The sequence below is a fragment of the Gossypium arboreum genome, chromosome 8, assembly GCF_025698485.1.
Source record: "Gossypium arboreum isolate Shixiya-1 chromosome 8, ASM2569848v2, whole genome shotgun sequence".
In the NCBI taxonomy this organism is placed as follows: Eukaryota; Viridiplantae; Streptophyta; class Magnoliopsida; order Malvales; family Malvaceae; genus Gossypium; species Gossypium arboreum.
The window spans coordinates 5370008-5395249 of record NC_069077.1 but is presented as its reverse complement, the minus strand read 5'-3'; the positions used below and the strand labels follow the sequence as shown (position 1 = coordinate 5395249).

Below are 25242 nucleotides of genomic sequence, written 5' to 3'. Positions count from 1 at the left end.
ACTCCTTTCTAAAACCATAACGTACTCTTTCACTCCAACAAGGGCCACTATCTTCAGTTGCACATTACTCTGCCCTCAAAGCATCAACATGGCACCTCTCTAAGACCATGTCATTGAGCCAGGAAAAGTCTGATCACATACTATTAGAGTAGTTTTAAATGAACAGTGTTCGGTTTCTATTCATTTTTATTTGTTATGAATAAAATTTTGATGCTCGTTTATTAAAGAAACCTTATTCAGTTCATTTATATTGAAACTCATTTATCATCAAGGGAATATTTGATGAATAGTTCGATTTATAAGTAGTTTGGTTTTTGTTCATTTATATTCCTTTATCAAACTAAATAAACAAATATGAATAAGATTTTGAACCAATAAATTTAACACAAATAAAACTAGTTTAATTCATTTATGTTCATGAACAAATTCTTAATTTGTTTGAAGTTGGTTTATAAAATCATCTAAACTGGTTTATCGATGCAGCAATGGATCAGGACCGGAAGGATGGAAATATTCAAAATGTTGATGCAATTATTTTGCTTACGTAAATGGTCCCTCATATCAACCTCTTAAATATTATTATGAATTCACATTCTCAGTTCTTCAAATGATTGGGAGAAACTAAGAGGGGAGGAATAGCAAAGAAAGGCAAAAATGCCATATCGAGTTTTTGTCAATTGGTTTAAAACAAGATGACGATGACCAAGTGGTTCATAGAAACTAAATGAACTAAGCATTAATTCCATCTTGGCTCAATCAGCAGAAACTTCCTAATATACAAAGAAGCGTCAGCTGCTCACATTTTCGGTGAAAAAGGTTGCCACAATGTGCCCTTAGAGATCAAACTACACCAGTCCCTTACCTGCCACAACCAGTCATCCATTAATCAGAAGATTGAAGATATAGAAGGTGCAACCTAACTGAGAAGGTTTTATGCCCTTTGCTAGTAGTTTCGATAACTTAGTATCAACATGCCACTTTAAGCAAAGAGAAATTAGAAAGAAAACTTACTCAGGTCATCAAAGGATATATTGTTAACACCTGTACCAGGCTTTATAACACGAATTCTACCTGCAAGGAGATATTACAAGGTACAAATGTCACAAATTGATAATGCATTATCTACAAAGGTGATGAACTCCTTAAGATAAAAAACCACATAAACATTATCAATGCATAGTTTAATGCAGAATGCAGTTTGCTGGTGTCTACTTTCTTCAAGAACTTAACTCGGTTTTAGATCAAATTCATATAGCACTACCCCGATAATGAGGTCATCAAAAACAGATAACAAATAAATGAGCCCTAAAACAATAAAATGGATAACAAGGGAGATAAATAAGGGCAATAAAAAGCCACATACCGTCGCGACGGATGCATATTTCTGGTACATGTTTAACTTCACCATTTATGCTGTCATTGTAAACTCTAGTTTCAATGTCACCCTCAACAAAGACTTGAGAGCTGCATCAAAAAATCCATTCCTCAGACACACACAAAGATAAACACAGTGCCATTTTCTAGGATAATCTGACTTTGTATCAAAAGTACAAATTTATTACTTTTTTGTGACTTTTTGAACTGCATATGCCCCAAGTATATCATTATGCACAGCAATTCGATGCCATTGGACAGGTTTTGGTGTGTTCTGGTCCCGTACAACTCTCAGGTCAAACATACCACCTGTTCCAACTGTAAATATAGTTATAGTTCTCCCATTTCTCAAAATCTTCTGCACAGGGGCTTGCCCAACTTTTCCACAAATAATTGCCTGTAAAAAATGCATAATACTTTGTTTACCTCTCCTTTTAAAGGTAATAGAAAAGATGAATAGAGAGACAGGCACACACACATAAAAAGCTAGGTGATTGCTTAGAACCTGTGTTACTCCAATCTGGGTGTCGGACACAAGTACATGTCCAACATGGTTATGTTCAACTTTTGCCAAGATGAGTCCTTAAAAGGATCATATCCTCAATCCATATCTGGATATGCATCCAAGACCTGTGTCGGACTTAAAAAGAGTAAAAACCTAAGTTTCTAAGCAAGGGTGGATTTAAGCAGGGCTCGCAGAGAGGGGGACAGGGGAAGGCAGCCCCCCAAATTCTTTGAAAAATGCCTTTTAGCCCTTTAACAATTATTTAAAGATATGATATTTTTCTTTTATTTGGTTTAATTTTTTGGGAATATGTAATATAGTATGATAAATTTGATAATATTTTTAGTTTAAATCACATTCATGTTATTAATTAATATATTTCTTACCTTTTCAATCAATTAAATAAATTCACTTATATTAATTATGGTATAAATAGTTTTCATTTTATGTTCCTAATAAGAATAAAAACAGGCTAAACCATTACAATATCGAATGCAAGTTTACATTTTACTTTTAACCTTACGTTTTTCTTTTGTAATATAAAATAGTTCTATGCCTATTTTAATTATGTTACATGTATCGTGTCTATTCACTTAAGGATCCTATCCTATACCACCTTTAGTGATTAAAGGCAAGAACCATATTTACAATCTAAGATTTGCAGTAACAAATGTGCTATATATCACACAATCACCAAGAGGTTATACCTTGTGTACACCACGGAAATTCCAACCCTTTCCGGGTCTGACACCTTGGGGCAGTGGCTCACGCCTGTTAGGTTTGTCGCCAAGAATCTCATCTATCTCTTCGTTTTTCGCTTCCTCATTTTCGAAGTCATCAAGCGAACCTGTTGAATACCACATCTTGGAGGTACGTTGCACACCCGCTGCAACTACAACATTTTCGTGAACAAAGTTTTACCAATATGGCATTCCACTTTTATTAATAAAAAAATTTCTTTCACGCGCATCAACTGTTTGTTAAAATTGCTAAAAGAACCCACATTGATCAGCATAAATAATACACATATTGCAAGATGAAGTTAAGATTTTTTTTTTAATTTTTTTGTAATGCCGGCCATAGAAAAAAAAAAAACAAAGCATGTAGATGAAAAATATGAAAACAGTTACTTATATTAATATGTTTAATCTCATAACCATAAACGTAAAAGAAGAGAGAAACCTAGAGAAGAGTTGCGTGTCGTAGAAACAGAAAGTCTAAGGAGCTTTGCCGATCTGATAGCGAATGAACTCATACTGTTTTTCTTTGATTTGATCCAAACTCGGAAAACCCAAGGAAAGAGAAGGGATGATGAAGCAAGCAATACAGTTGAAAGGAGGAAGTGGGAAAGGGAAGAGGGTTTTAGTTTTGGTGAAGTAGGATGGGCCCTTTTGTGGGGCTTTTTCCGTTAAACTTAAATGTGCTTGTTACTCCTGCTGGGTTGTAAATACTAGTACTCCCACAAAAAAAAGCCTCTTTTCTATTAAATGATTAATGGATTTTCATTCCAATTTTATAATAAAAATATTTAATAATAAAAATATTTTTTTATTAATTTCATTATAAGTTCTGATTATCTAACTAATAAATAGAAAGATAATGTACTTCAACACATTCGAGTCCACACCTTCCACAACAATACGTATACTAATCAAACTAAAACTCAATTTATTTAGAACATCTCAAACTATAAATTTAGCCGAACTCAACATCTTTTTAACACATAATATGTCTGCTTAAAACCCAGACCGTAAATTTTGTTATTTAAATATAAAAAATTATATACAAAATAAATTCAAGCACAAATTCGATAAAAATCTTGTAAACAAGCTTTGCTCAAATAACTCAACTTTACCTAAAGCTGGATTCGAGCTTCTATAATAGCATTCCGTGGAGCTCAAATCAAATTTCAGGTCCAATAGCAGCAATTCTTAAGGACCTTAAATGTAATTTTCTTAGAAAAAGGCAAAGAGAAAAGCCTATAACATTCAAAAGTTAAAGAAACTAATGCAATACATAAGAAAATAAAAATAAAAACCCTATCTACAACATTGAAGAAACAAAATCCAGCCTTAACAACTCTGTCTAAAAGGTTCGACATCCAAAATGCAGTAATCCATCCAAGGAAAAATAAATAAACAAATAAAAAACATAATACAACTTTATCATGTCTTAACGTCCCCAAAAACCAATATGCCTCAAAAGCTGTTTGTCATTTGTCATTGACAATCATAAATAGTTCCCAAGTACAAAAATTTCTGCATTCATTCCAACCCAACATTTGACGATCAGCAGTCGGTTCAACCACGTTGTGGGTTCCTGGCCCTTGAAGATCGCCAGGGTTCTGCCTTGCTGCTCCCACTGCCACCACCAAAACGATTCGAATCTGGAGGTGTAGCTCTGCTACCACCACCTGCCAAACGATCAGAATCCTGAGGTGGAGCCCTACTGCCACTAGTCCAGCGATCAGATTGCGATGGAGGAGCCCTGCTGCCAGCAGCCCGTCGGTCGGGCTCCAACGGTGCTGGCTTGCCCCATCGATCAGGTTCAGAAGGTGGAGCTGGACCAGAGCTTTCAGGCCTTAGCCGGAACTTAGGAACATATTTCCCGGTAGTTGGAGCAGCAGCAGCAGCAGCTGGAGTCACAACGACAGGCTCAGTTGTACGGGACCCAGCAGGAAGTTCAGAAGGCCTAGAAATCCCCTCTGGTGCCCTTCCCAAGAGAGCTTCTCGCCTCAGCCTCTCTTTCTCCTCCAATTCTCGCTCTCTTTGCCTCTGCTTTTCAGCAATCTCATCCATTTTTGCTTTGTGTTCAGCTTCTTCTTTCCTTCGTCTCTCAGCCTCTGCAAGTTTCAAAGATCCAATAAATAATGACGAAAACAGAATTTAAACAACAAAAAAACATAACTGATATGACTCTGAACAAAGTACTCAAATTTGTTTAAGTTAATAAGAGGTGAGACAATTCTGTTACGTGAGAAAGGGAAATTCATGAATCAAGTAAACTGGCTTTTTTCAAAAGAAAAAATCTCATTGAAAATATATACCTTCACGTTTACGAGCCTCCTCCTCTTCGCGCATCTTCTTTATTCTCTCCTCCTCAGACCTCACATAAAATATTTTCTTTCTCTTAATATCTCTTTCCTGCTTCCGAGCCTGAATTATTTGTTTGATCCTCTCCTCTCTCTCCACTCTCCGTTGGTCAAACTCAGCTTGCCGACGACTTATTACACTCTCCTGGAAAATCATCTGTGGAAAAGAAGAGAAATGACTAACACTGGAAAAGACGTAGAAAACTGCAAAGAAGATAATCTCTGCCAAGAGCTCTCTCTCTCTCTCTCAAGAACATAAAGCCACAAATCCCAAAGGTACTGACCTTGTTTTCTAACATACGTGCCAGCCTATTCTTCTCTTTCAAGTCCCCATCATGGCGCTGTCTGCTCAACTCAACTTCCAGCTACAAGTCAGAAGGAAAAAAGAATTAAAGATGATATCATCAAAAGGTTGGCAATTGCAACAAAAACCTCTCAAACAAAGATGGTGCAACATAGATTGACAGTCCATCCATTAGAGATAGATACACAAATGAAGGAAGGGCATCTGTTGAAGCAAACTTGAGCACATCAAAATATTTTATATGTTTATAGAATTGTAAACAAGGTATGTTCTAAATGCAAAAACAGGTGGGATAACAAAATCGAGACGTGGAATTTTCAAATTTTCACCTGTTGCTCACGTTCATGAAGCACCTTCTCTTCTACCAATCGCCGTTGAAAAGCAGCTTCAATCAAGGGGGCTGCTTCCTCTCTCTTTGCCCTTTCTAGATGGTCCATTGTTTTGGCAACCTTTTGTAGTCTCTTCTCCTGTTCCTGCCTCTCCTTGAGCTGCTCACTCAAAGCCCGCTCGATCAAGGTTTGCTTTGTTAATTTCTCCTGGAGGCACCCATTCATAGTCAAAAACCAAATTCAATATGAATAAAAGAACTTGATTGGATGAAAAAAATGGCCACTTACCCCATCCAAAATTGGCTTCTTTTTCCCCCTTTTCAAATGCTTTTCAGTTTCCTGTAGTAGTGCCTGTGCTTCTTCAAGCTCTCGCTCCTCTATTTCCTTACGAATTCTTTCAGCTCGTTGTTGCTCAAACATAGCAGCAAGCCTCTTCTTTTCTGCTTCTTCAGTTTTCTTCAGCAAATTCTGCCTCTTTGACTCCTCCTCACGTTCCTAACATATCAAAACAAACAAAAGCATGGGCACAAGTTTATGAAATTTCTGTTATTTTGCTAAATAATGAAACCTCATGTTTTAAATGGGGATACCATTTCCAATAGTTGACGCTCTTGTTCTTCCTTTCTTTTCTCAATGATTGATTTCCGTGCAAGAAGTCTTTTGTGTTCCTTGTCTACAATTTCCCCTAACCCTGGTAAAACTTCACCCAGCTTTGATGCTTTCTTCGGAGTGGGGTATATCATTGCTCTTGCTTTATTCAAAGACTCAGCAAGAACAGCCAAGTGATCTTGAAGCTTGTCAGATTCAAGACCCTGAAAAGGACAGCATAATGAAAAAGAAATATATTATCGTCTGCCATACAGAGGCCTTTAAGAAATGTGAACAGAATGCATAAATCCTAGAAATATCCAACAAAGAAATAAGCATAAACAGCCAAAAATCCTAACTTACCATATTACCAAACAGCACAGCACCTTTCATGTGGTCAACTTTCATGGCTATGAAATTATGTTTCACAGCATCAACAGAAATCTTTTCAACCATAGAAAATTCAAAAAAGGGGATCATCTGAGACAGACTCTCAATTTTCATTGTCTGGTAAAGTTGGGAAACCTGGAGACGCAAGTAAATCAAGCATAAACACAAGAACACACATGCTTAAGCTTATCACAAGTAAAAAATAAAAAAGAACAATGAAAAGAAAATTAACAAAAAACAGAAACAGACCTGCTTAAGCAATCTGAGGGTAGCAAGCCTTTCAAGAGAAGGAACATATTGAGAGAGTTGAACTTCGGCAACAGATGAAGCTGAAGTCAGCTTCCCACCCAGTTTTGATATTTTCATCAACAAAGGATGTATCTTAGATGCAACATCAAGAGGGAGAAAATCATTTTCTAAAAGATGGTAAAGATCTTTCACTTCTTGAGTTGCACAACTAAGTACACCTTTGGATACCTAAATAAAAAGGAAATAACAAAAAGCAGTTGGTCAAGACTCTAAAGACATTAAAAATTCTAGTCACATAAATGTAGAGCCAGTTCTATTTGGTATCCCTCCCATACAACTGAGAAGAGAGAGAGAGAGAGAGAGAGAGAGAGAGAGAGAGAACTCAAGTCTAACTTACAAATATGCAAAGACTTATTTCTTTATCTTAATGAACATAGCAAAGAGAAACCATCACTTCATGAATACAATGATTCAGGACCAAAAAGATATCCAGGAATAAAGCAGATTTTTAAGGCTATGATAACCTAGATAAAGAGTTAAGCCTATATAGCAATTGATTATTCGCCTTAAACAATGGAGAAATTATGTGATGTAGCCAAACCCAAATAGTTTGTGATTAGCGGCCCTAGTTGGTTAAGTTCCACCATATTAAAATTGATTTGAGAAATGCCATTGTTAAGAGTACTTAGACATCAACAATCAGTAATTGACAACATTACCATCCATAATCTTGCTTCTTTTTTAAAGGCTATTTGAACAATTTAAACTTTGAAAATTCATGAGAAACAAGCCATCAAAAAAAAAAGTAACATGCAGAGAAAAGAAGAAACAAAGCAAAAAGAACTCATAAAATTTAAGCATACCAGCTCTGCAAGAACTGCTGACCTTGACAACTGTAAGAAACACAATGTCAGAGTTGGTTAACATCAAGAAAAACAAAAGTACATCAAATGAAAATACAACATACCACTTCTCTGTTCTCAAGTTTAGATTCAAGATTAAATCCTATAAGATTTGCCATTCGAAGGTTGCGTTCTTTCTCATTTTCAAGTTCCAAGTGTGATGCACCACGTGTTTGATTGTAAGGGGAAACTGACAGTGCAGCCAAAACAACTGATGACGCTATCAACTGCAAGTCCTTCTGACTTAAGTTTTTATTAAAGCTTTTTTGAAGTGAAAATAGCTTGAACCATGCATAAGCATGATAAAGATGGCTGCCTGAAATCCAGAATATTTCAGTTAACTTGGCATAATAAACCACCATCAAGGAAGCCTTGGGAGTTTTCTTGACAATGGACATCAATCCATGAATATCTTCAACAGAACGAAAAGCTTCCTGTAAGGACCAACATAACAAGCAACAATAGGAAGCTGGTAAGATCTATCGATTACATGTTAGCAAACTCATCCATTAAGCACAAAAAGGTGGATATGGCAAGAAGCATACCTGCCAGAGTCCAAGTTCAGTAGCAATCTTTAGCTGCTCAAATCTTGTATCAAGATACAGTTGCAAACTTTCAGGTGCTGAAAGATCAGGTCTGTCCCTCTGGTCTTTATATTTATTTAGATTTGCTAAATGATTCCTTATAATCTCACACAACCTTCGGAACTCTGTTGTTCGTTTATACTGCTTGCAGAACTGGAATGCCCGATGTGCTGTCATCTACAGGATAGTTTTTAAAAACAGAAAGCTTTGTTATTCCAAATTTTTACATATAATCATGGAAACAAGACATTATCAAGTACAAACACAAAACAAGAGACATTAATGCCGTTATGTTTCAACTGTAAGGATGTGCAGGTGAAATCACCTACAACAGACCAAAAACAATTTTTTTGGACAAACTATATCCTATGTTCCTGAAAACTTACCTTTCAAGCTAAAAGATTGTTAACTCCCCCCCCCCCCAAAAAAAAAAAAAAAAAAAGAAAAAGAAGTATTGATTCCAAATGCTAAATTAATTATCATTTTTCCAAGACCAAAATCTTTTTTTTTTCCAGTAAACTCGTTAATTCTTTGTAATTCACCAAATAACAACTGTAAGTCCCTATGTTACTCAAAACTTATCCTTTAAAGCTTAAAGATTGTAATACAAAGAATACTTCAATTCTAAATACCAAATCAATTAACAGTTCCACTCATCTTTCAATGAAAGACTACGAACACAAAAATAGTATGCAAGAACCCAAAGTCCCTTCTATGATAATGCTAAAAACAGGTTTGTCAATTTTTATGTAGTAGTAAAAAATTGAAAATTTACAGATATTGTTGCAACAAATGATGAACATTTATGGGAAGTCATTAAGACAGGAAATACCGCATAGAGTGCCTCTAACTTGGAATTGTTCCGCAATATTTCAAGCACTGTTCTATAGGTCTCCCAGAGAAACTTGAACCAAGGAGTAACAAGCTCACGATCAGACCTCTCCTTTCCTTTCTCTCCACTGACATAGCTTAGCATTAGATCTTCAGGCCTTTTATCAGCTTCAAGGTCATCAACATCAAGAGCTTCTTCTAAGGCTTCTGCCTGGCTTCGAGCCTGCTCAGCTTTCTGGGTAGAAAGATGCATGAAGTGCTTGATCACCTCCTCCAGAGAACTAACATTTACTTGTTGACATACGATACGATATTGAATCAGACCATCCTTGGCAAAACGACCCTTCCGCATGTCAACACACAGCTCTACATATTTAAACATGATCTTTTCAAGCGGCTTCTGCCAAGCTCTGTATCTCTTTGAAGTTATTAGATTGTGAAGAGCCTGCAAAGCATCTTGCTTCTGCCCAACATTAATCAACTCTGCATCAACCACATAACAAAGTCAATACATTACAAACACATTATACCATAAAAGTATAATTAAATATCACAACCCAACATAAACTTTTAAAAAACTAGGGCAATGATTGCAAGACCCAGATTCACATTAACAGCAGATAATCGTTTTGATACTAAACAATGGGTAGCATATATTAACCAAAAAAAAAAAAAACAATTTGAATAAACAACGAACAAACTAATAAAGGAAACATTTGTAGCTAACCTTCAGCTCTCTTCAAGGCATTCTCTGGTTTCGCAAAATTCGCCATGCTTTGAATCAAATTCTTAAAACCGCCCTTGTTCACCTAAAACAAACAACGCCGCTTTCTATCAATCAAATAATTTAAAGAATAATTAATCTTAAAAAAAAAAACCTTCATCTTCAATCTAGGAAGGAAGCCAAATACAAGTTCCCAATCAAAATAATAAAATAAAATAGAACTACGATCCGAAATTGTATTAAAATTCCTAAAATATATCCACTAAATTCACACAAAATCTAAAATACAAATAAAAAAATTAAGTCGGTCACATAGCCCGATCTGATATAAAAATAACTATGAAATTTTCCCAAAAAAATAAATATGAGATTGAATATTGGAGACTCACCTGAAAAGGAGGGTTAAGAGCGGCCGCGATGAATGATAACTGAAGTAGAAGAAGAAGAAGAAAGAAAGAGGGTTTGTCTGAGGCTTCTGCTTGAAAAGAAAGATAAAAAAATAAACAAACATTTTGATTCCTAAACCCAATAGGATTCTATCTTCAAATAAATTCGGCCCAAATAAATTCCACCCTGTATAATTTAGGATAAACTACAAGTTTAGTCACTTCCATTTGTCTAAAATTATGTTTTAGTCACCAAACTTTTAAATTTTACTATATGGTTACAAACATTATCAATTTTATATTGTGGTTAGTGAGTTGTTAACTTCTGTGTGACGGAAAAGTGACGTGGCTTGTTAATATCATCATTTCATGTGAAATTTTTTAAGTCAAATTGTACAACAAGTCCTTGTACTTTTTATTTTTTAGCAAATTACTTTTTTTTGTTTAAATATATATTTCGACTCTGAATGTGACACATTATCCCAAGTTGGTACTTATGATTTGGGCATGTTTCCTTTGTCCACAGCAAATCCCAAGATTTTTCATAGCAAAAAATATTAAACTTTTTTTTCAATGTTGGATTAATTTTTGTTATTGATGATGAATGTGAAAGGTGGAGATAAAAATTGAGATGTACTGATAGAGTTTTAGTTTAGTTAGCATTGCTATTTTTGTCAATACAAAATAATATAAGTTCGAATGAGTTGATGCACATTATTCTGAGGAAGGGGTATAAGTAATTCTAGACATTATGTTAAAAAATGGTGATACTGAGCTTATATAAAATGAAAAAAAAAAAAGTTGAGATGGATAATAAAAAAATTCAGATATGCACAACTTTTTTCATAGGTTTATTAAAATAAATAAAAATATTTTTTTCAAATACGTGATAGTGTGATACTGGTTAGTTTAATTTTTTTCTAAATTTATTCTTAAATATTTTCTTTTTCTCAACAATTTTCTTATTCATCTTTTTATGCTTAATTTATGTCATCAAACTATTTATATTTCCGTAATTAATATACGTTTTCAAGTAATCTTAAAATTGTCGTGTTTTTTTTTTAATATTTAAAAAATTGAAGGATGATGTTTATGTTGCTGGAGATTATCAAATCCCTTACTATTTGGTCGGAGGTGGTGGAACAACCAAAGAAGGTGACCAAAGGGTGGTGGAAGCGGTAGCAAGTAGTGCTTTATTTTGGGAGAAAAAAATAAGGAAAGATAGGAAGCAATGCTTTTTAAATTAAATAGTGGTTGAATTGGTTAGGTTATCGGTTTGTTGATTCGATTGATTCGATCAGTTTAATTAATTTAATTAAAAAATTATTAAAATTTTAAAAAATTAAAAAGTTAAAAGAATTCAATTCAACCTATTCATACTAATTTTTAATCTAATTAGTTCAAAACTACTTTTCGAACTAGTCCCCCAATCGAACCGATTCAATTAACGCGGATAAGAAGAGAAAAGAACAAAAGGAAAAGAGAGAGAGAGTTGTAACTAATTTCTTTTAATTCAATTTGATTTTGTAAAATTCTAAAATTTTAAATTTTTTATCTTTTCATTTTTACATATTTTTAGATTTTTTAAATTAGTGTTTTTTCTTCTAAATTTTTAAGCTCTTTTTTAATTTTTTAGAATAATTAAGAAGGAAAGACATGTTTGTTTCCCCTATTTGTCTAGGTGTCACTTCCTATTTTGGTCACATCACTCAATTGTTCAAAAACAAATGTTTATGGTAAGAATTACTTTACATAACAGATACCAACTTTAAGGACCAATTTGATAGAAAAATTTAGGGGTCAACTTAAGAAAATGACAAAATTCAAGAGTCAATTTATATATTTAGCCTTTATTTGAAAATTATATTTTATTAATTAGTTTTATTTTAATTTAAAAATATTAAAGGGATTGGTTTAATATTAGGTTGATTTATTGTTTGTATCAAAGGGATTGGTTTATCTTCGGTAAAAGTATCGGGAAGCCCCTTTAATTAGGGGTGGATTGCATTTCGATGCATTTTCTAAAAAAATAACTAAATTAGTTATTATACATTTTAAAACATACAAATTAAAATAATTTTTTTTGTTAAATGATAACATGGAACATTAAGTTAAATGATTAATTACTAATTTGATTCCTAAACTATAGCTAAAATATCAATTTGATTTTTAAAAAATTTCTGAACAATAATTCTAAAAAATTGAAAAAAAAACTTAAAAATAAATATAAATTATTAAAAATTATGTTAAAATCAATAAATTTAGTTTTCTTTTTAATATAGTTTTAAAATATATTAGCCCTAAAAGTTTTCAATTCTAACTAATTAACAAGCACTGTGAAACTGCCGTTTGAGTCTTAATTTGATTGGCACGAGTATTATTGTCAATGCAGGAGGATGGGGGTTCGAATACGCAGAAGCACATTATCTTTCTATTTATGAGTCGGAGAGAGACTATGCGTGATTTTAGACATTGTTTTAATAAAAGAAACTAATATAATCATAACTTAAGATTATTTAAAAAAAAAAAGTAGTATGAAGCATGGAAGGAGGCATATGACGCCCTTACTCCCCAAAATTTTCAGCGGTCACTAATCAACTGACTACCGTCTCCTGCATTAGTTTTGACATGATAAGCTTGATGATGAAGCAACCATAATATCTTCTTGTTGTTAGCAGTGAACCAGAAATTTTGATGCCCTTGCACCTTAATTTGTTCTCTGTCACCTTGTTCCTTTTATTAATAATAAAGAATTTTACAGAGAAATTATCAAATCATTTTTAAAAATATTTTAACATAATTTTAATATTTTTAATGATTTATATTTATTGTTAAGATTTCTTAATTTTTTTAAAATTGTTGTTAAGAATAATTTTTTTTAAAAATCAAAATAATATTTTAGCTATAGTTCAGGGACCAAATTAGTAATTAACCATTTAAATTAACAGTCCATGATGGACTAATTTACACATTTCTAATTTTTTCAGTAGAGGATCAAAATACAATCCACCCCTAAGTACTGGGGCCTCCCTAGTACTTTTACCGTTTATCTTCATTTATCTATCAGAAAGTTGTAATATCTTTTTTCATATATTTATCTATCCAAAAAGTTGTAACGTGATATATATGAGCATGCAGTTTATAGGAAAAAACTGTTTTAAATTGGATCATGTAAATCTTCATACTTCCCCACTTCTCATACAACTCTAAATGCTTCTTAAAATTGAACTAAAAAAACCAAAATAATATTCTCTCTACACACATAAAGAAGATGGCTGCCAAAATTCATGAAAAAAATGGGGTTTTGGTTTCCCAAAACTCACATTTCTCTTATGTTTTAAGCATTACACTTCCGCAACCAACGATACGAATCAAGATTCCCAAGGTGCTGGTGAAGGCTATGCAAAGAAGAAATCATGGCCGCCGTGAAAATGATGCCATCCACAAGAAAAGGAGTTTCAGGAAGAAGGTTGGATCAATGGCTTCCAGTGTGTTTGGTAAGAATAACAACTCCCCTGAGGCTGCCTCCGATGAAGCGATGATGAAGTTAAAGAAAATGATTGAAAGCCTTGACATGGAGTCGGAGAAAAATGGTGAAGATGAGTATGTTTTTAATGATGGGGTAATGGTTTTAGTCAATGAAAAGGAAACGGTGGAGGCTGAAGAGGGAGATGAAGGGAAAGAGGAACTGGCAATGGTGGTGGAGGCTGGAAATGAGAGGAAAGAGAGATTGAGATTGCTGCAGACGTACTCGAAAAAGATCAGCAATGTTGGCAACGATGATTCAGGTGTTGTTTGCGTGGACGACAATGTAGGAAAGGGGACTCTTGGAATGAAGGAAGGAAATGGAAGCAATGACATGACTTGGTCGCAGTCTAGAATACAGAAGCCGAAGATAGCATGGTTGGCGAAGAGGATAACTGAAAAGGTGGTGGGAGTAAAAAGTAAGGAAGAAGAAGTATGGAGGAAGAGGATACTAATGGGAGAAAAGTGCAAGCCTCTGAATTAATCTGGTGAAATTCAGTATGATGACAATGGCATTTTGTTACCAGAGTTCTTCCCCTGACTACCTACTTTGATGATGGCTGGCTGATGATAATTTTTTCCTCTCGATTGTTTTATTTCTTTATTTATTTTGATATACTTTTTCTGAAGTATGGAAGCTGTAAAAGCCAGAGTATGTTTATGATTATCTCTTATTCACTGCATTAAGTCTGCTTAACAATGAAATTTGGTCCATGGGTAAGAATTATTGACAACTATTTCAAAAAAGGAAACAAAATCAAACTTACAACAGGGTTTTATTAGGAAATAAATTCAATAGAAGTCGATACAGCCACTGTTTTGAAAAAGAACAGCACTCCAAAGGTTAATACAAGTAAATAAAACTAGTGAACAACTATCAATCAAGTAGGAGGATTATACAAGAATTGGGGCATTCTTAATCATTCAGGGTTTTACCTTTTTGGGACATATGGAACACTAAAAAGTAAGAACCTAATAATCTACATTTCATAAATCTATCTTTGTAATTGATCTGGTGTGTGATTGCTTGTGGTAGATGATGATGTCGTCCTACCATTGAGCTGGACGCCGTTATCTGCTGGTGGACTCACTCCCCATTTCCCTTCAGATTCGGAGGGCTCCAGTACTTTCACAGTTCCATCGCTCACCCCGATCGCAAATTGGTTTGCTTCTATCGGGTGTGCAGCCACAACAAGCGGGTATACAGTTTGACTTCTGCAAAACCAGTGTCCTCTTTATGAAACAAATACCAGAGAATTTAATGGTTGCTGCAGTTCATGCAATTAAGGGACAATTAAACAGTCTTATTGATGTAAATGACAGATAACCTACCCTTTTAAGATTACCGAGGACAAGTACACTGATGGAGCGATACGGCATCTAAGTCTCAGGCTATCAGCATCAAATACCCCAATGTTACCATCGCAAAAGGTGGCATAAATAGATTGACTATTACAGGAGTATGTTGCGTAAGATATGGGTGCATGCAATACGTCTTGTGGAATCCACTGCAGTAGATGAATGGGCATTAGTAAGTGTTGCCTCCATCAAAAGCAAATATTATATCACCAAATTCTGTACCACTTTTTTTACTTCCCTACCTGTCGAACGCGCTCCATCTTGGAGGCATCATATATTGCTAACTGAGTTTCATGAACTACCAACATGCGAATTTGATCGGAGTGAAATTGTACTCTTGTGTCACCTGTAGGTGCCATTCCAGCTGGAATTTGGATTGCAACTGATTTCCTTTTCTCCCACGTATCAATGCTCCACAAACACAGCTGCAGAAAGTAGCAAGATGTTAATAAGTAAATAATAACATATTTGAAGTCCTTCGCTGTTTGAAGGAAGCATTGACATTAAAATAGAAAAGGAAAAAATAAAAGTGAACATAAATATGACAAGCCTGCTACTGACATTAGCATCGGCACCTGATGAAACCAAGATATTGAGGCTGGTTGAAAAAGCCAAACCAGTTATTCGTTTTTGGTGACCTTTCAATTTTGATTTCACCTAAAAAGGTTAAAAACAGAACGTTGGAACCACTCACGAGAGCAAGATGATACAAGGGGAGAAGATAAATAAGAACACAACAAAAAGAGTTGGGAAGTGTGTCACCTCATCTACTCGAACATTGTATATATGGATAGTTGAATCCTCCATTCCGATTGCTATGATATTATTATCCTGAGGATGGAATGCTAGGAAGGTTGAAGCTGGAGGAGGAGACATGAATGTTGTCATTACCTGCAAATCACGATTTATTAGCATGACAAGCAACAGGTAAATCCAAAACACCAGCATATGAAGGCATACCTTGAAAGTCATCATGTTAAACAAAGAAACTTTTCCGCCAGTTGCTGACATAACATAAGAATCATTCTTTGAGAGTGCTATGCATGGTACCGCTTCTTCCAGGTTGACACCTGTGACATCATTAGTCATAAGAAGACCACTGTTTGGTTGCCAATGCTGCGGAACAACATTGGCAGTGGCCTTTAAAGTTCAAAGGACTTCAGAGTTCTGCTTGCCAGTAAAAGGGAATATAGAGAGAAAAAGTCAAAAGTGAAAGAAACAAAGACACGATCTTATGTAATAGAAGGTGCTGTACCTTCCCAGATGGATTTTGCTCATTACGGGGCCACTTCCATAGCTTCTGAACACCATTTGACCCAAGTGCCAAAATACCGACAGCAGAATTTGTGTACAAAAGGCGAACAACCTTCAAAGAGATGCAATAATTCAGGGATAAATGGTATCAAAAAAATGTATAAACCAGATTATAGAAGGAAATCAACGCACCTTGCTGGAGGTATCTGTGCTGTCAGGTAAGGTAACCAACCGACAGTGACCAGGATCCACAATTTCAGCTAACTGCCAGGGTTTAGTCTTGTCCATTGCATCATCCAGAACTCTTGGCTTTTCGACACTTCTACTCAAGGGATCAACTCCATTCTTGAGAGAAAACAATCCAAAAAAAGAAACCAAAGGCAAGATGAACATCATACCCATGAAAAGATAGAAGCGAAAAACAGTTCTCTTAAATCAACTAAATGATAAGAAAAAAAATTCCACCATTGGCATAATAGAAAAATGAACAGGGTCACCAAAAAGATCAAAAGAAGTTGGCCCTTAAAATATATAATATCCTAATGTGCTTGTGGCAGTATGAACCATATTGTTACTACTACATGCACCAACTACCCTACAAGGTTCAGCAAAAAGGTTCAAATGTAAAGCAAGGAACATCCAGCTAACATACAAGCATCGGAGAAGGCCTGACAGGTGAGCTCCTCTCCACTTTACAACTGACAGGACCAACATTTGCAACTGCAGAAGAGCCGGAAGCCTAACCAGCAGGAAAAAATACGGGTGAAAACCTGCATGTCTCAAGACGTGGATGTTCTCAAATAAAATTTAAATCAAAACGATTATCACCTTAATTGCAGAAGAAACAATTGGCGTTCTCAATGGATCAAAAGATGTTTCAACTGCTCTTAAAGATCTGAGACCCAAAGCATTTGCAAGTATTTTGAATCCATTATCTGCTGTTGTCACAGAAAGGAGATTTCCTTCCTTATTGAATCTCACACGGGGAAGACTCTGAAAATTTTAACATGATTAGTTAGACACCCAACCAAATAGCATATATGTTTCACAAAAGAACTATAAAATCTCAATATTTAACTTACAGGAAGTCCACCCTCGGCTTCTGTGAAAGTGAGAAGATTGACATTATCCATGTCCCAAAACTTTATCTGGCTATCTTCTCCCGCAGCCAAAAAGTGATTTTGTGTTGTGTCAAATGATACCACACCTGCTGATTTCTTTCTAAACCCCACATAAGTCCTCTTTATTGCTCCTTCACTTTCATTCCACTCAACCAGAAAAGACTCTCCATCTTTACTTGTTCCACAAGAGAACAATCTGAAACAAAAGTAGACATTAACAGAAGTTGAAAACTAGAATGACACGATACATGTAAAATTGGAGAACAAAGGGTTAACCAAAGGTGTTGTGAGAGAAAAGAATGGGGAAGGAGTACAACTCGAAGTTATTAACATCTAGTAACTAAACTTTCTGTCGTAAAGTTCATGATCATACCTGCTTCCATCAGCACTGTAAAGCATTGTAGTACACGAATGACCTGGGGCGTCATAATCAACTCTGGAACCCATATTATCATACAACCAGGCCTTAATTTTCCCATTGATAGCAGTTGAAAATATGAACTGGAATGATGTAGAGATAATCAGCAAATGAAAGTAAAAATTCCCGTCCAAATATAAAAGGTAAAGCAATTCAGTTCTCAGCCAAAAATAAAAACTAAGCATTTAACTGAACCGCAAAACTATAAATCTACCAGACACTGGCCTAAAATGTTAGAGAGTGAATCAAATATATTGGACCACTATAGCACCAAACAGAAGATCATTGGGAGAAGTTATGATCAGGTGTACAGAGATGGCTTAGATAAAATAGGCAGTTCTTCGATGGATATTAAACTGGATAAGGAATCATAAATTACAGGTTGTGAGAACAAATAGCTATATGAAATTTCGTTCATTTAACAAGTTGATGGTCACAGCATCTTCAGGTGGCAGAGATTGGTTATAGTCGCATTCAGGACAGAAACAGAAGAAACAGTTGTGGCAGTTTTGCAGCTAAGGCTTCATCACTTATGTCCCATTCTAACCACTAAAAAGTATATATAATCAATCAACCTAGGAGATTGTTGTATTTTACCTGAATGTTCTCTTTATGATGTGGACAGATGGAATAAACAGATGCATCATGACCTTCAAAACTAAACAGCTTTTTCCCTGTTATCGAGTCCCACACCTGTCCACTTTCTTTGATTAGGATAAGAAGAAATATCCACTTTAACCAAACCTATTTAGTGAAAATTTACCACTTCTCACCTTTATGAGCTTGTCATCTCCACAGGTAACGATGCACAGTTGTTTGTTTGGATGAGCAAAGGCTAAGTCATTTACACCACCAACATGGGCATCAATCTATTAAAAAAATAAGAAAAGCCAACTCAGTTGTGTATCCTTTAGCTCTAGGGTGTAAAACACATCAACTAACCTCTAAGCGCTGTATCAGATCATTTGATCCAGGATAAGCATAAAAATGAATCAAGTGTTTGGAAAATGCAACTCCTGCAGCAAGAAAGGCAATAAGCACAAATATATGTGAGCTAAAATGTTTAGTAATCGGTTGAAAAAGCACACACCAAGAAAATTTCCATCAGGACTCCATGTGACGCGGTTGACAGATATAGGTGTATCATTGACCATCATCGCCTGCAAGTGACTCTAATAACAAAATCAATTGCATTGTTGAAATACATAGAAACCACTAAAACATATATGTCACATTGCAGCAACAGTAGACATTGGAAAAAATAGTACAAGGCAAAAAGTATAACATAGAGAGAAATCTCAGTAACTTATGGCATACAAACCTGAAACGTCATCGAACATGCTGACATTTCCGATATCTTGAATGGCTTTGAAACCAACCTTTCCCGCATTCCAAGTTCCCAGAGTGTAATTTCACCATTGGCAGAACCAACTGCTCCAATTGCATTATGTCATAAAAGGAGAGAAGTTTCAAGCTAGTGCCAGTGTCTTAGTGTGAATGATAAAATAAACTTTCATACCAAGTAGCAATGTATGGTTTGTAGGATGAAAATCCATGCTTGTGACCATGGATCCTTGATGCAAGGTCAAAGCTACTGTTCTTGGTAGGTCATCCAATGACCAAGCTTGCTGCCGTGGTGTAGGATATGTAACCTAAACATGGAAACGAAGAAACATATTAAATTGTTAATGAACCAACCGAAATGAATCTAAGATTAGTATAATTGCAAGGTGACTGAACAAGAGATCAGAGTCCAAAAATAAATAACTAAAACAAATGAGAAATTACCTCCTCAACCGATGGAGCAGGGCGCAATCTTTTCATTAGCAGTTCATGATCAGGGTTCTGATAATCAACCAAGCCGGGTGCTGATGGAGGTGTTCTTGGACGCTTCAAGACTGAAACTGTTGCAATGGAAGTGAAATTAAATGCATTACACCTAATAAATACATATTTTAATACATGTCTCATAGTATCTCCATAAATAGAAAATTTTACAATAAGAAAATTTCTTCCTTAAAAAGTAACACATCCAGAAATTATAAACAATGGGAACGACATTCTAACATTAGACCGCCAATTGGAACCACACCCAAAAATTTGAGAAAAAAATATTAACTAATGTCAAGCAATATGCACTAATAGAGCAATTGTCCAAATTATGCCAAACTTTACAAGGCTATTTCTAATGATTCAGAATTGCAGTTCTGACCTTGGTTTTGTGGAACAGGTATGGATGATGCAGTGACAACAGCAGCTTGAACAGATGAAGAGGCAGAAGCATTGGCCATCCAGCCAGCTAAAGCACCAGCATTAGCTGCTGCTGCTGCTGCTGCAGCTGGTGGAAAGGGCTACATGCCAAAGGTAGGACAAAGCATATGTTAGTTGATATTCTAAATATTATTATAGAAGTAGAAAAACAAATAACCATTCAAGGGAATATCAAACTGCGATAGATGTTTGGTATCATACACTGTGAGCTCCAAGAGATGTATAAGCAGCAGGTTTTGCAACTGCAGCAACTGGAAGATTGACAGGTGTAGGTGCAAGAGGGCCATTTGGAGGCGTACATGTGTGATCTGTGAACAAAGTCTTGATGTCTGGGTTTGGCCTTGGATTCTTGCATAGCTGATGCTGCCAGTTCAAGCTGTATGAACCATACTTACAAATCAAAACATATATATTACTGGTATAAAAATTATATTTGCTTCTTGTTTCTGTAATAGCAAGTATCATATCACACCTTTGGTTGATCAAAGTCCTTAGTCTTGAGGACTTCAAAGTAGGGAAAGCAAGCTTATCACGGAAAAGTGGATTTGCTTCTATGAGTTTCTTTAGTTCTGCCAACATTATACTGCGAGCAGTTTTTGTATCCCCATATTTGGACAGCTGCTCATTTTCCCTGCATTCAGATGAGAAAAGCACATCCATTCAATCATAAAGATTTCAAGCATTCATTTGAGTTTGGTTTACAATGACAATTCTCTCAAAAAGGTCAAGCATTTAGTTGCACAGCTGAACACAAGTTATGTAAGTTCTCTTATATCAAATTTCTAACTTATTTAAAACCTAAATAATATGTCCACTTGTTACCCTATCAAGTCTCTAGACAAAAAAACTGATTAATAAATCGAAATCATTCATCAATGCTATACCTGGACAAACAATGTAGTTTATTTCTGCGATGGAATTACCTGAAATTGTTGAGGGTCAAAAGTTGAGTGATTTCTTTGTAGAGTTCCTCATTAAATGTAGAAAACACCTTCAAATCACCGACCAATATTTCAACAGCCTTTGCCTTGTCTTGCCTGAAATATCAATAAAAAGTTCAAATTATTTCAGTAGGAGAAACAATAGCAAATCCTTCATTTAATAGAAATTGATGAAATCTTATTAATTAACAGTTGAAGCATTAGCGATACCGATCAAGTGCTTCCAGATACTTCTGCTTCCTTATCTCAAAGAATATCTTCATGGAATATCGATTATCATCAACTTTTGTAAAACCTGATAAATACCGCTCAACTTCTTCCCATTCACCTGCCTGAACTTTCTCTTCAAAGTATTTCATGTTGAAGAAAAACCCTGATTCTTTCTCAAGCCTATGAAAAAATACATAGTTTCAGACATACACTCAGAGCAACAAAAATGATAATGCGAATCAAATAACCTAAGTCCAAAATTTATGCGTTAAAGAACAGAGAATAATTTTGCACACTAGCAAAATTCTCACCACTTCACTCACAGAAGAACAAGCAATACAAGTGAGTTATGATTTCTTCTTTCTATTCTTTTTTTTTTTTTTTCCTTCTGCTAACTAAAAGTTTAACCAACTTTAAACAAGAAAAAACCATATTCATTCCGTTTAAATGCATATCTCCGATTCAAAACAAAACATACAGAAACCAAATATTAGAGCTCCATTGCATATCTTTCATTACCTAAGGCATAAAAACTTCCCCTCTACACCCAAAATCCTCTGATTTTCGCCATTAACCACCACTACAACTCAAATTAGCTTAACTACTTAAATAAATTCTGACTAATTTTACCATAATAACCTCAAATAAAAAGAAAAAAAAAAGATTTACAAAATTTGTCTACATTTACTTCTACTTGCAAACACAAAAAAAAAATGCATATACAAAAACAAAGATACGAATATACGGTGTAGACTTATAAAGAAAAATTATTTAATTAAATAAAAATAAACATAAACATAAAAGACTTTACCTATGAACTGACTCCTTGAATTTCTCTTCCTCCAGAAACTGAAGTATGAGAAACACCAATTCTCTGCTCAACGAAGACATTTTTCTCCTCTCGAAGAAACAAAAGAAACTCGATCTCCCAAAACCAGCCGAGTCCAGGAAACAACTCGAGATCGAGTTAAACTCAGCTCTGACTTCGAATCTGTATAAATTTCCAGAGATATACACGGATTTCCCCTTGAGTTTCTCTCTCTAAATTTAAATAAGCTCGAAATTCGAGGATTTCTAGGGTTTCAAAGCTCCGAAGAAGAAGAGAAGAAGATAAAGAAGAGAGAGAGAGAGAAAGAGTCTCGCTATCTTCGATGCGTTGTACAGGGTCTTTCTTTTTTATACTGACCTATCAGTGAAAAGTACCTTTGCTTATCACTATAAGTAGTTGTACTTCTCGAAGTGGTTATCAGCTTATCATTGCGTGAGATGATAGGAAAGCAAAGGGCGGATTCGAAACCACTAATTCAAATCTAGTGAATATTCGGTACACACGTCCATTCGGGTCCCCCCATCATCTCTTTCCCTGCCCTTACCCCTTTTTCTCTTTTCGTACTGTCCCTTTCGTTATTACGCGAGTTTTTTCTCGTGGTACCCTTTTGCATGTCTCACGATATTTTGCTTTTGACTGGAGGTTGGTTCTTTTCTCATGCGATATATACGGATCTCTAACTTTTGGAAGGCTCACGCGCATTTTACAAAGCGCCTCAATTTTTTGTTATTTCTGATTAATTAAATACTCAATTCTTATTTTGGATTTTCCTATGTGAGGCAATGACAATCAACCTCCCACCCTACCTTAAACTTTTCCTTTTGTTATTATTTAAAGGAGTAAAATATCATTTGGTCTCAACCTTTATAACTTTTTACAACTTGATCCTTGAATTGGATATTTTTATAATTTCTTTATAAATTTATTAATATTTTTCAATATTTTTAGATTTCATATATTTTATTTCAATCTTTTAGCTGATGATATAATAAAATTTTAAAGTACCACAACATCATATTTTAACAAATCTAAGTTTAGAGATCAAATTGAAAAATGTTACCAAATTCAAATTAATGTGAATAAAATAATTTAGGGACCTTGGAAAAAATCTTTAAATCATACATTTTGTTGAAATAAGTTCCTTTTTCTATATTTTAGGCAAAAAATTTAAAATTAAATTTATTTTCATTTCATTAATACAGTAAATATAAATCAATTAAAATACAAAATAATGTAATACATTAGTAAAGTTTTTAAACTTATGTCTTGTTTAAAGTGCAATAAAAAATAAAATGATTAAAGATTTAAAAAATGGACATATGACTATCTTTAAAGTCTATTTGCGGAATTGAAATAGTGTCTCAACCTTTTTCCAATAGAATTACATAAATATTTTCAAAAATTATAAAATAAATTTAAAAATATTGTTTACAAAAATAATATATAAAATTTAAAATATATAAAAACAAATATTTTCAAAAAATATAACAATAAATTTAAATTTTCTATTAATATTTATATTAATATCAAATAAATAAAATTATATTCATATTAAATTAAAAAATTCCTCCATTGTCCTTTCCCCTACCATCCCCCTCTGGCTCTATACTATTATTGTTGGTTTTCTAGTGAATGTTGCAATATACACCTTAGATAACAAATAACATGTTGGAAAATTTTGGTTTAGAAAATGATTTTATGCTAAAGTGGAAAATTAAAAATTTAAAAACTGAGTCAATTTGTAATATTTATAATAATAATTTTTTTCTCAAAAAATATTTGTGCTTTGTGCGAGACGGAACCTACTAAATGCACCGTTGAGTCATCAGATTCATGATGAAAGAAAATTAAGCAAGGTCGATTTTTACGAGATTGTCGATGGACTTGATTCAAGTAAAAGACGAATTAGCTGAAGAAAATACTTTTGAAAATACATTAGCAACTGTGTAGTTTGATTGATCCAAAAATTGGTTACTATTATTGCACTCGGAGAATTTTCATAAATTATGAAATTAGTTAGGTCAATTTTGTAAAAGAAATCGACAATAGTAGAGGTAAATATTTTTTGAACAATTTTTAATGTAAATATTAGTATGATAAAAAGAAAGGAAACTTTTTAAAATTAGAAAAAATTTATTATTCTTAAGTTTGAAAATTTTATCCACAATTGAACCAATATAAAATCAAGAATAACAAAAGAAACTTTCATGTAATATTTTAAAATTTAAAAAAGGGGTTAGAAAATTAATCATCCCCAATTTTTTTATTCTTCATAAGTATGAGCCATAATCATAAAAACATATTCAAGTAATGGAAAAGTATAATTAATAGACAAAGTTGTAACAATTTAAGAATAAAAACTTATCTAAAAATGATAAAAATAAAATCTAATATTATAATAGAAGAATTCAGTATTAAACAATGCTAAATCAATCAAATAAGTGAATTAAAGAAATTAATGTTATGAACAAAATAAGAAGAAGAAAAAAATGAATAGTTACCTTGTGATCGTCGGGTCATATCGGCGTCAGGTGGCAGGTTGATACTGGCAATCTACTAGCGGCACTAACCCGCCACCTGACGCCGATGTAACCCGATGATCACACGACAGTTGTTCCCTTTTTCTTTTTTTCTTTTTTTCTTTTTTCTTTCTTTCTTTCTTCATTCATTTTATATATGTCAATGGTCCCTCCCCATCCACTACCACACTACACCGGCTAGTCGACACCCTCACCTAAAATTTTTTTGTGTGTATTAAGTTTGAAGTTTTAAGGTAAGTTAGTATATTGTTTGTTTGAATTATTTGTTCAATTATTTGTTTCTATTTTGAGTGGTGATTGATAATTTAATTATTAACTATGCATAAATCACAATGACTTCTCTTATCCAAGCTTTAGAACACATAGCGCTAATGATTAACGAGCTGATAAATGTTGTTTGAGTTAGTTTTTAAATAAAACCATATAATTTGTTTTTCTCAAATGTTGTTGAAGTCAGTTTGTAAAAAAATTTATTCATTAGTTGTGAAAATTGAAGTTGTCAAAATTAACAAATATC

General features: G+C 34.2%; 4 protein-coding genes across 7 annotated transcripts; 1 reads left to right on the top strand and 3 right to left on the bottom strand.

The window, feature by feature from the left end:
• Positions 1–531: 531 nt before the first annotated feature.
• LOC108465086 (single-stranded DNA-binding protein, mitochondrial) lies at positions 532–3308 on the bottom strand. 2 transcript variants are annotated; one of them, XM_017765396.2, is made up of 6 exons: positions 3062–3308; positions 2587–2765; positions 1563–1771; positions 1364–1464; positions 1012–1071; positions 532–862 (listed from the first exon to the last, which is right to left on the bottom strand). In XM_017765396.2, the coding sequence occupies exons 1-6, from the start codon at positions 3132–3134 to the stop codon at positions 846–848; spliced, it is 639 nt and encodes a 212-aa protein (XP_017620885.2). In that variant the 5' UTR covers positions 3135–3308; the 3' UTR covers positions 532–845. The 2 variants fall into 2 exon arrangements, with proteins under 2 accessions (XP_017620885.2, XP_017620884.2); XM_017765395.2 differs by having other exon boundaries at positions 2587–2771; positions 3062–3306.
• Positions 3309–3829: 521 nt separating this feature from the next.
• Positions 3830–10422, bottom strand: LOC108465083 (eukaryotic translation initiation factor 3 subunit A-like). The gene is made up of 14 exons (XM_053018272.1): positions 10261–10422; positions 9875–9956; positions 9149–9630; positions 8278–8493; positions 7798–8166; positions 7694–7723; positions 6831–7058; positions 6555–6716; positions 6194–6415; positions 5892–6098; positions 5604–5810; positions 5255–5335; positions 4926–5127; positions 3830–4721 (listed from the first exon to the last, which is right to left on the bottom strand). The coding sequence occupies exons 2-14, from the start codon at positions 9918–9920 to the stop codon at positions 4180–4182; spliced, it is 2994 nt and encodes a 997-aa protein (XP_052874232.1). The 5' UTR covers positions 9921–9956; positions 10261–10422; the 3' UTR covers positions 3830–4179.
• A 3028-nt stretch (positions 10423–13450) lies between these two features.
• On the top strand, positions 13451–14323 carry LOC128296490 (uncharacterized). The gene is given in 1 exon segment (XM_053031743.1): positions 13451–14323. A coding segment is annotated over 1 exon segment (795 nt). The 5' UTR covers positions 13451–13528.
• A 196-nt stretch (positions 14324–14519) lies between these two features.
• Positions 14520–22585, bottom strand: LOC108469828 (topless-related protein 3). Of its 3 annotated transcripts, none has more exons than XM_017770887.2 (25): positions 22168–22582; positions 21357–21536; positions 21129–21242; positions 20678–20836; positions 20407–20581; positions 20147–20285; positions 19723–19838; positions 19454–19586; positions 19256–19365; positions 19025–19106; positions 18877–18950; positions 18708–18803; positions 18532–18627; positions 17890–18017; positions 17478–17712; positions 17224–17388; positions 17048–17134; positions 16588–16740; positions 16397–16507; positions 16102–16281; positions 15904–16032; positions 15703–15798; positions 15384–15566; positions 15115–15290; positions 14520–14997 (listed from the first exon to the last, which is right to left on the bottom strand). In XM_017770887.2, the coding sequence occupies exons 1-25, from the start codon at positions 22245–22247 to the stop codon at positions 14778–14780; spliced, it is 3417 nt and encodes a 1138-aa protein (XP_017626376.1). In that variant the 5' UTR covers positions 22248–22582; the 3' UTR covers positions 14520–14777. The 3 variants fall into 3 exon arrangements, with proteins under 3 accessions (XP_017626376.1, XP_017626377.1, XP_052874231.1); XM_017770888.2 differs by having other exon boundaries at positions 19025–19094; XM_053018271.1 differs by lacking the exons at positions 14520–14997; positions 15115–15290 and having other exon boundaries at positions 15410–15566; positions 15717–15798; positions 22168–22585.
• Positions 22586–25242: the final 2657 nt, after the last annotated feature.

Bases quoted from the DNA above. Each gene is read 5' to 3' on its own strand.
- LOC108465086 (XM_017765395.2), bottom strand. From the start codon at position 3,134: ATGAGTTCATTCGCTATCAGATCGGCAAAGCTCCTTAGACTTTCTGTT. The intron at 2,772-3,061 runs GTTTCTCTCTTC...AAAATGTTGTAG, and splicing joins GACACGCAACTCTTCTCTAG to TTGCAGCGGGTGTGCAACGT. The intron at 1,072-1,363 runs GTATGTGGCTTT...ATCTCCTTGCAG, and splicing joins AATATGCATCCGTCGCGACG to GTAGAATTCGTGTTATAAAG.
- LOC108465083 (XM_053018272.1), bottom strand. From the start codon at position 9,920: ATGGCGAATTTTGCGAAACCAGAGAATGCCTTGAAGAGAGCTGAAG. The intron at 8,494-9,148 runs GTATTTCCTGTC...ACTATCCTGTAG, and splicing joins AGTTAGAGGCACTCTATGCG to ATGACAGCACATCGGGCATT. The intron at 7,724-7,797 runs GTATGTTGTATT...TGTTTCTTACAG, and splicing joins AACTTGAGAACAGAGAAGTG to TTGTCAAGGTCAGCAGTTCT.
- LOC108469828 (XM_017770887.2), bottom strand. From the start codon at position 22,247: ATGTCTTCGTTGAGCAGAGAATTGGTGTTTCTCATACTTCAGTTTCTG. The intron at 20,837-21,128 runs GTAATTCCATCG...ATCTGAATGCAG, and splicing joins TTGACCCTCAACAATTTCAG to GGAAAATGAGCAGCTGTCCA. The intron at 16,508-16,587 runs GTGCGTTGATTT...ATCTCTTTGAAG, and splicing joins GCACAGATACCTCCAGCAAG to GTTGTTCGCCTTTTGTACAC.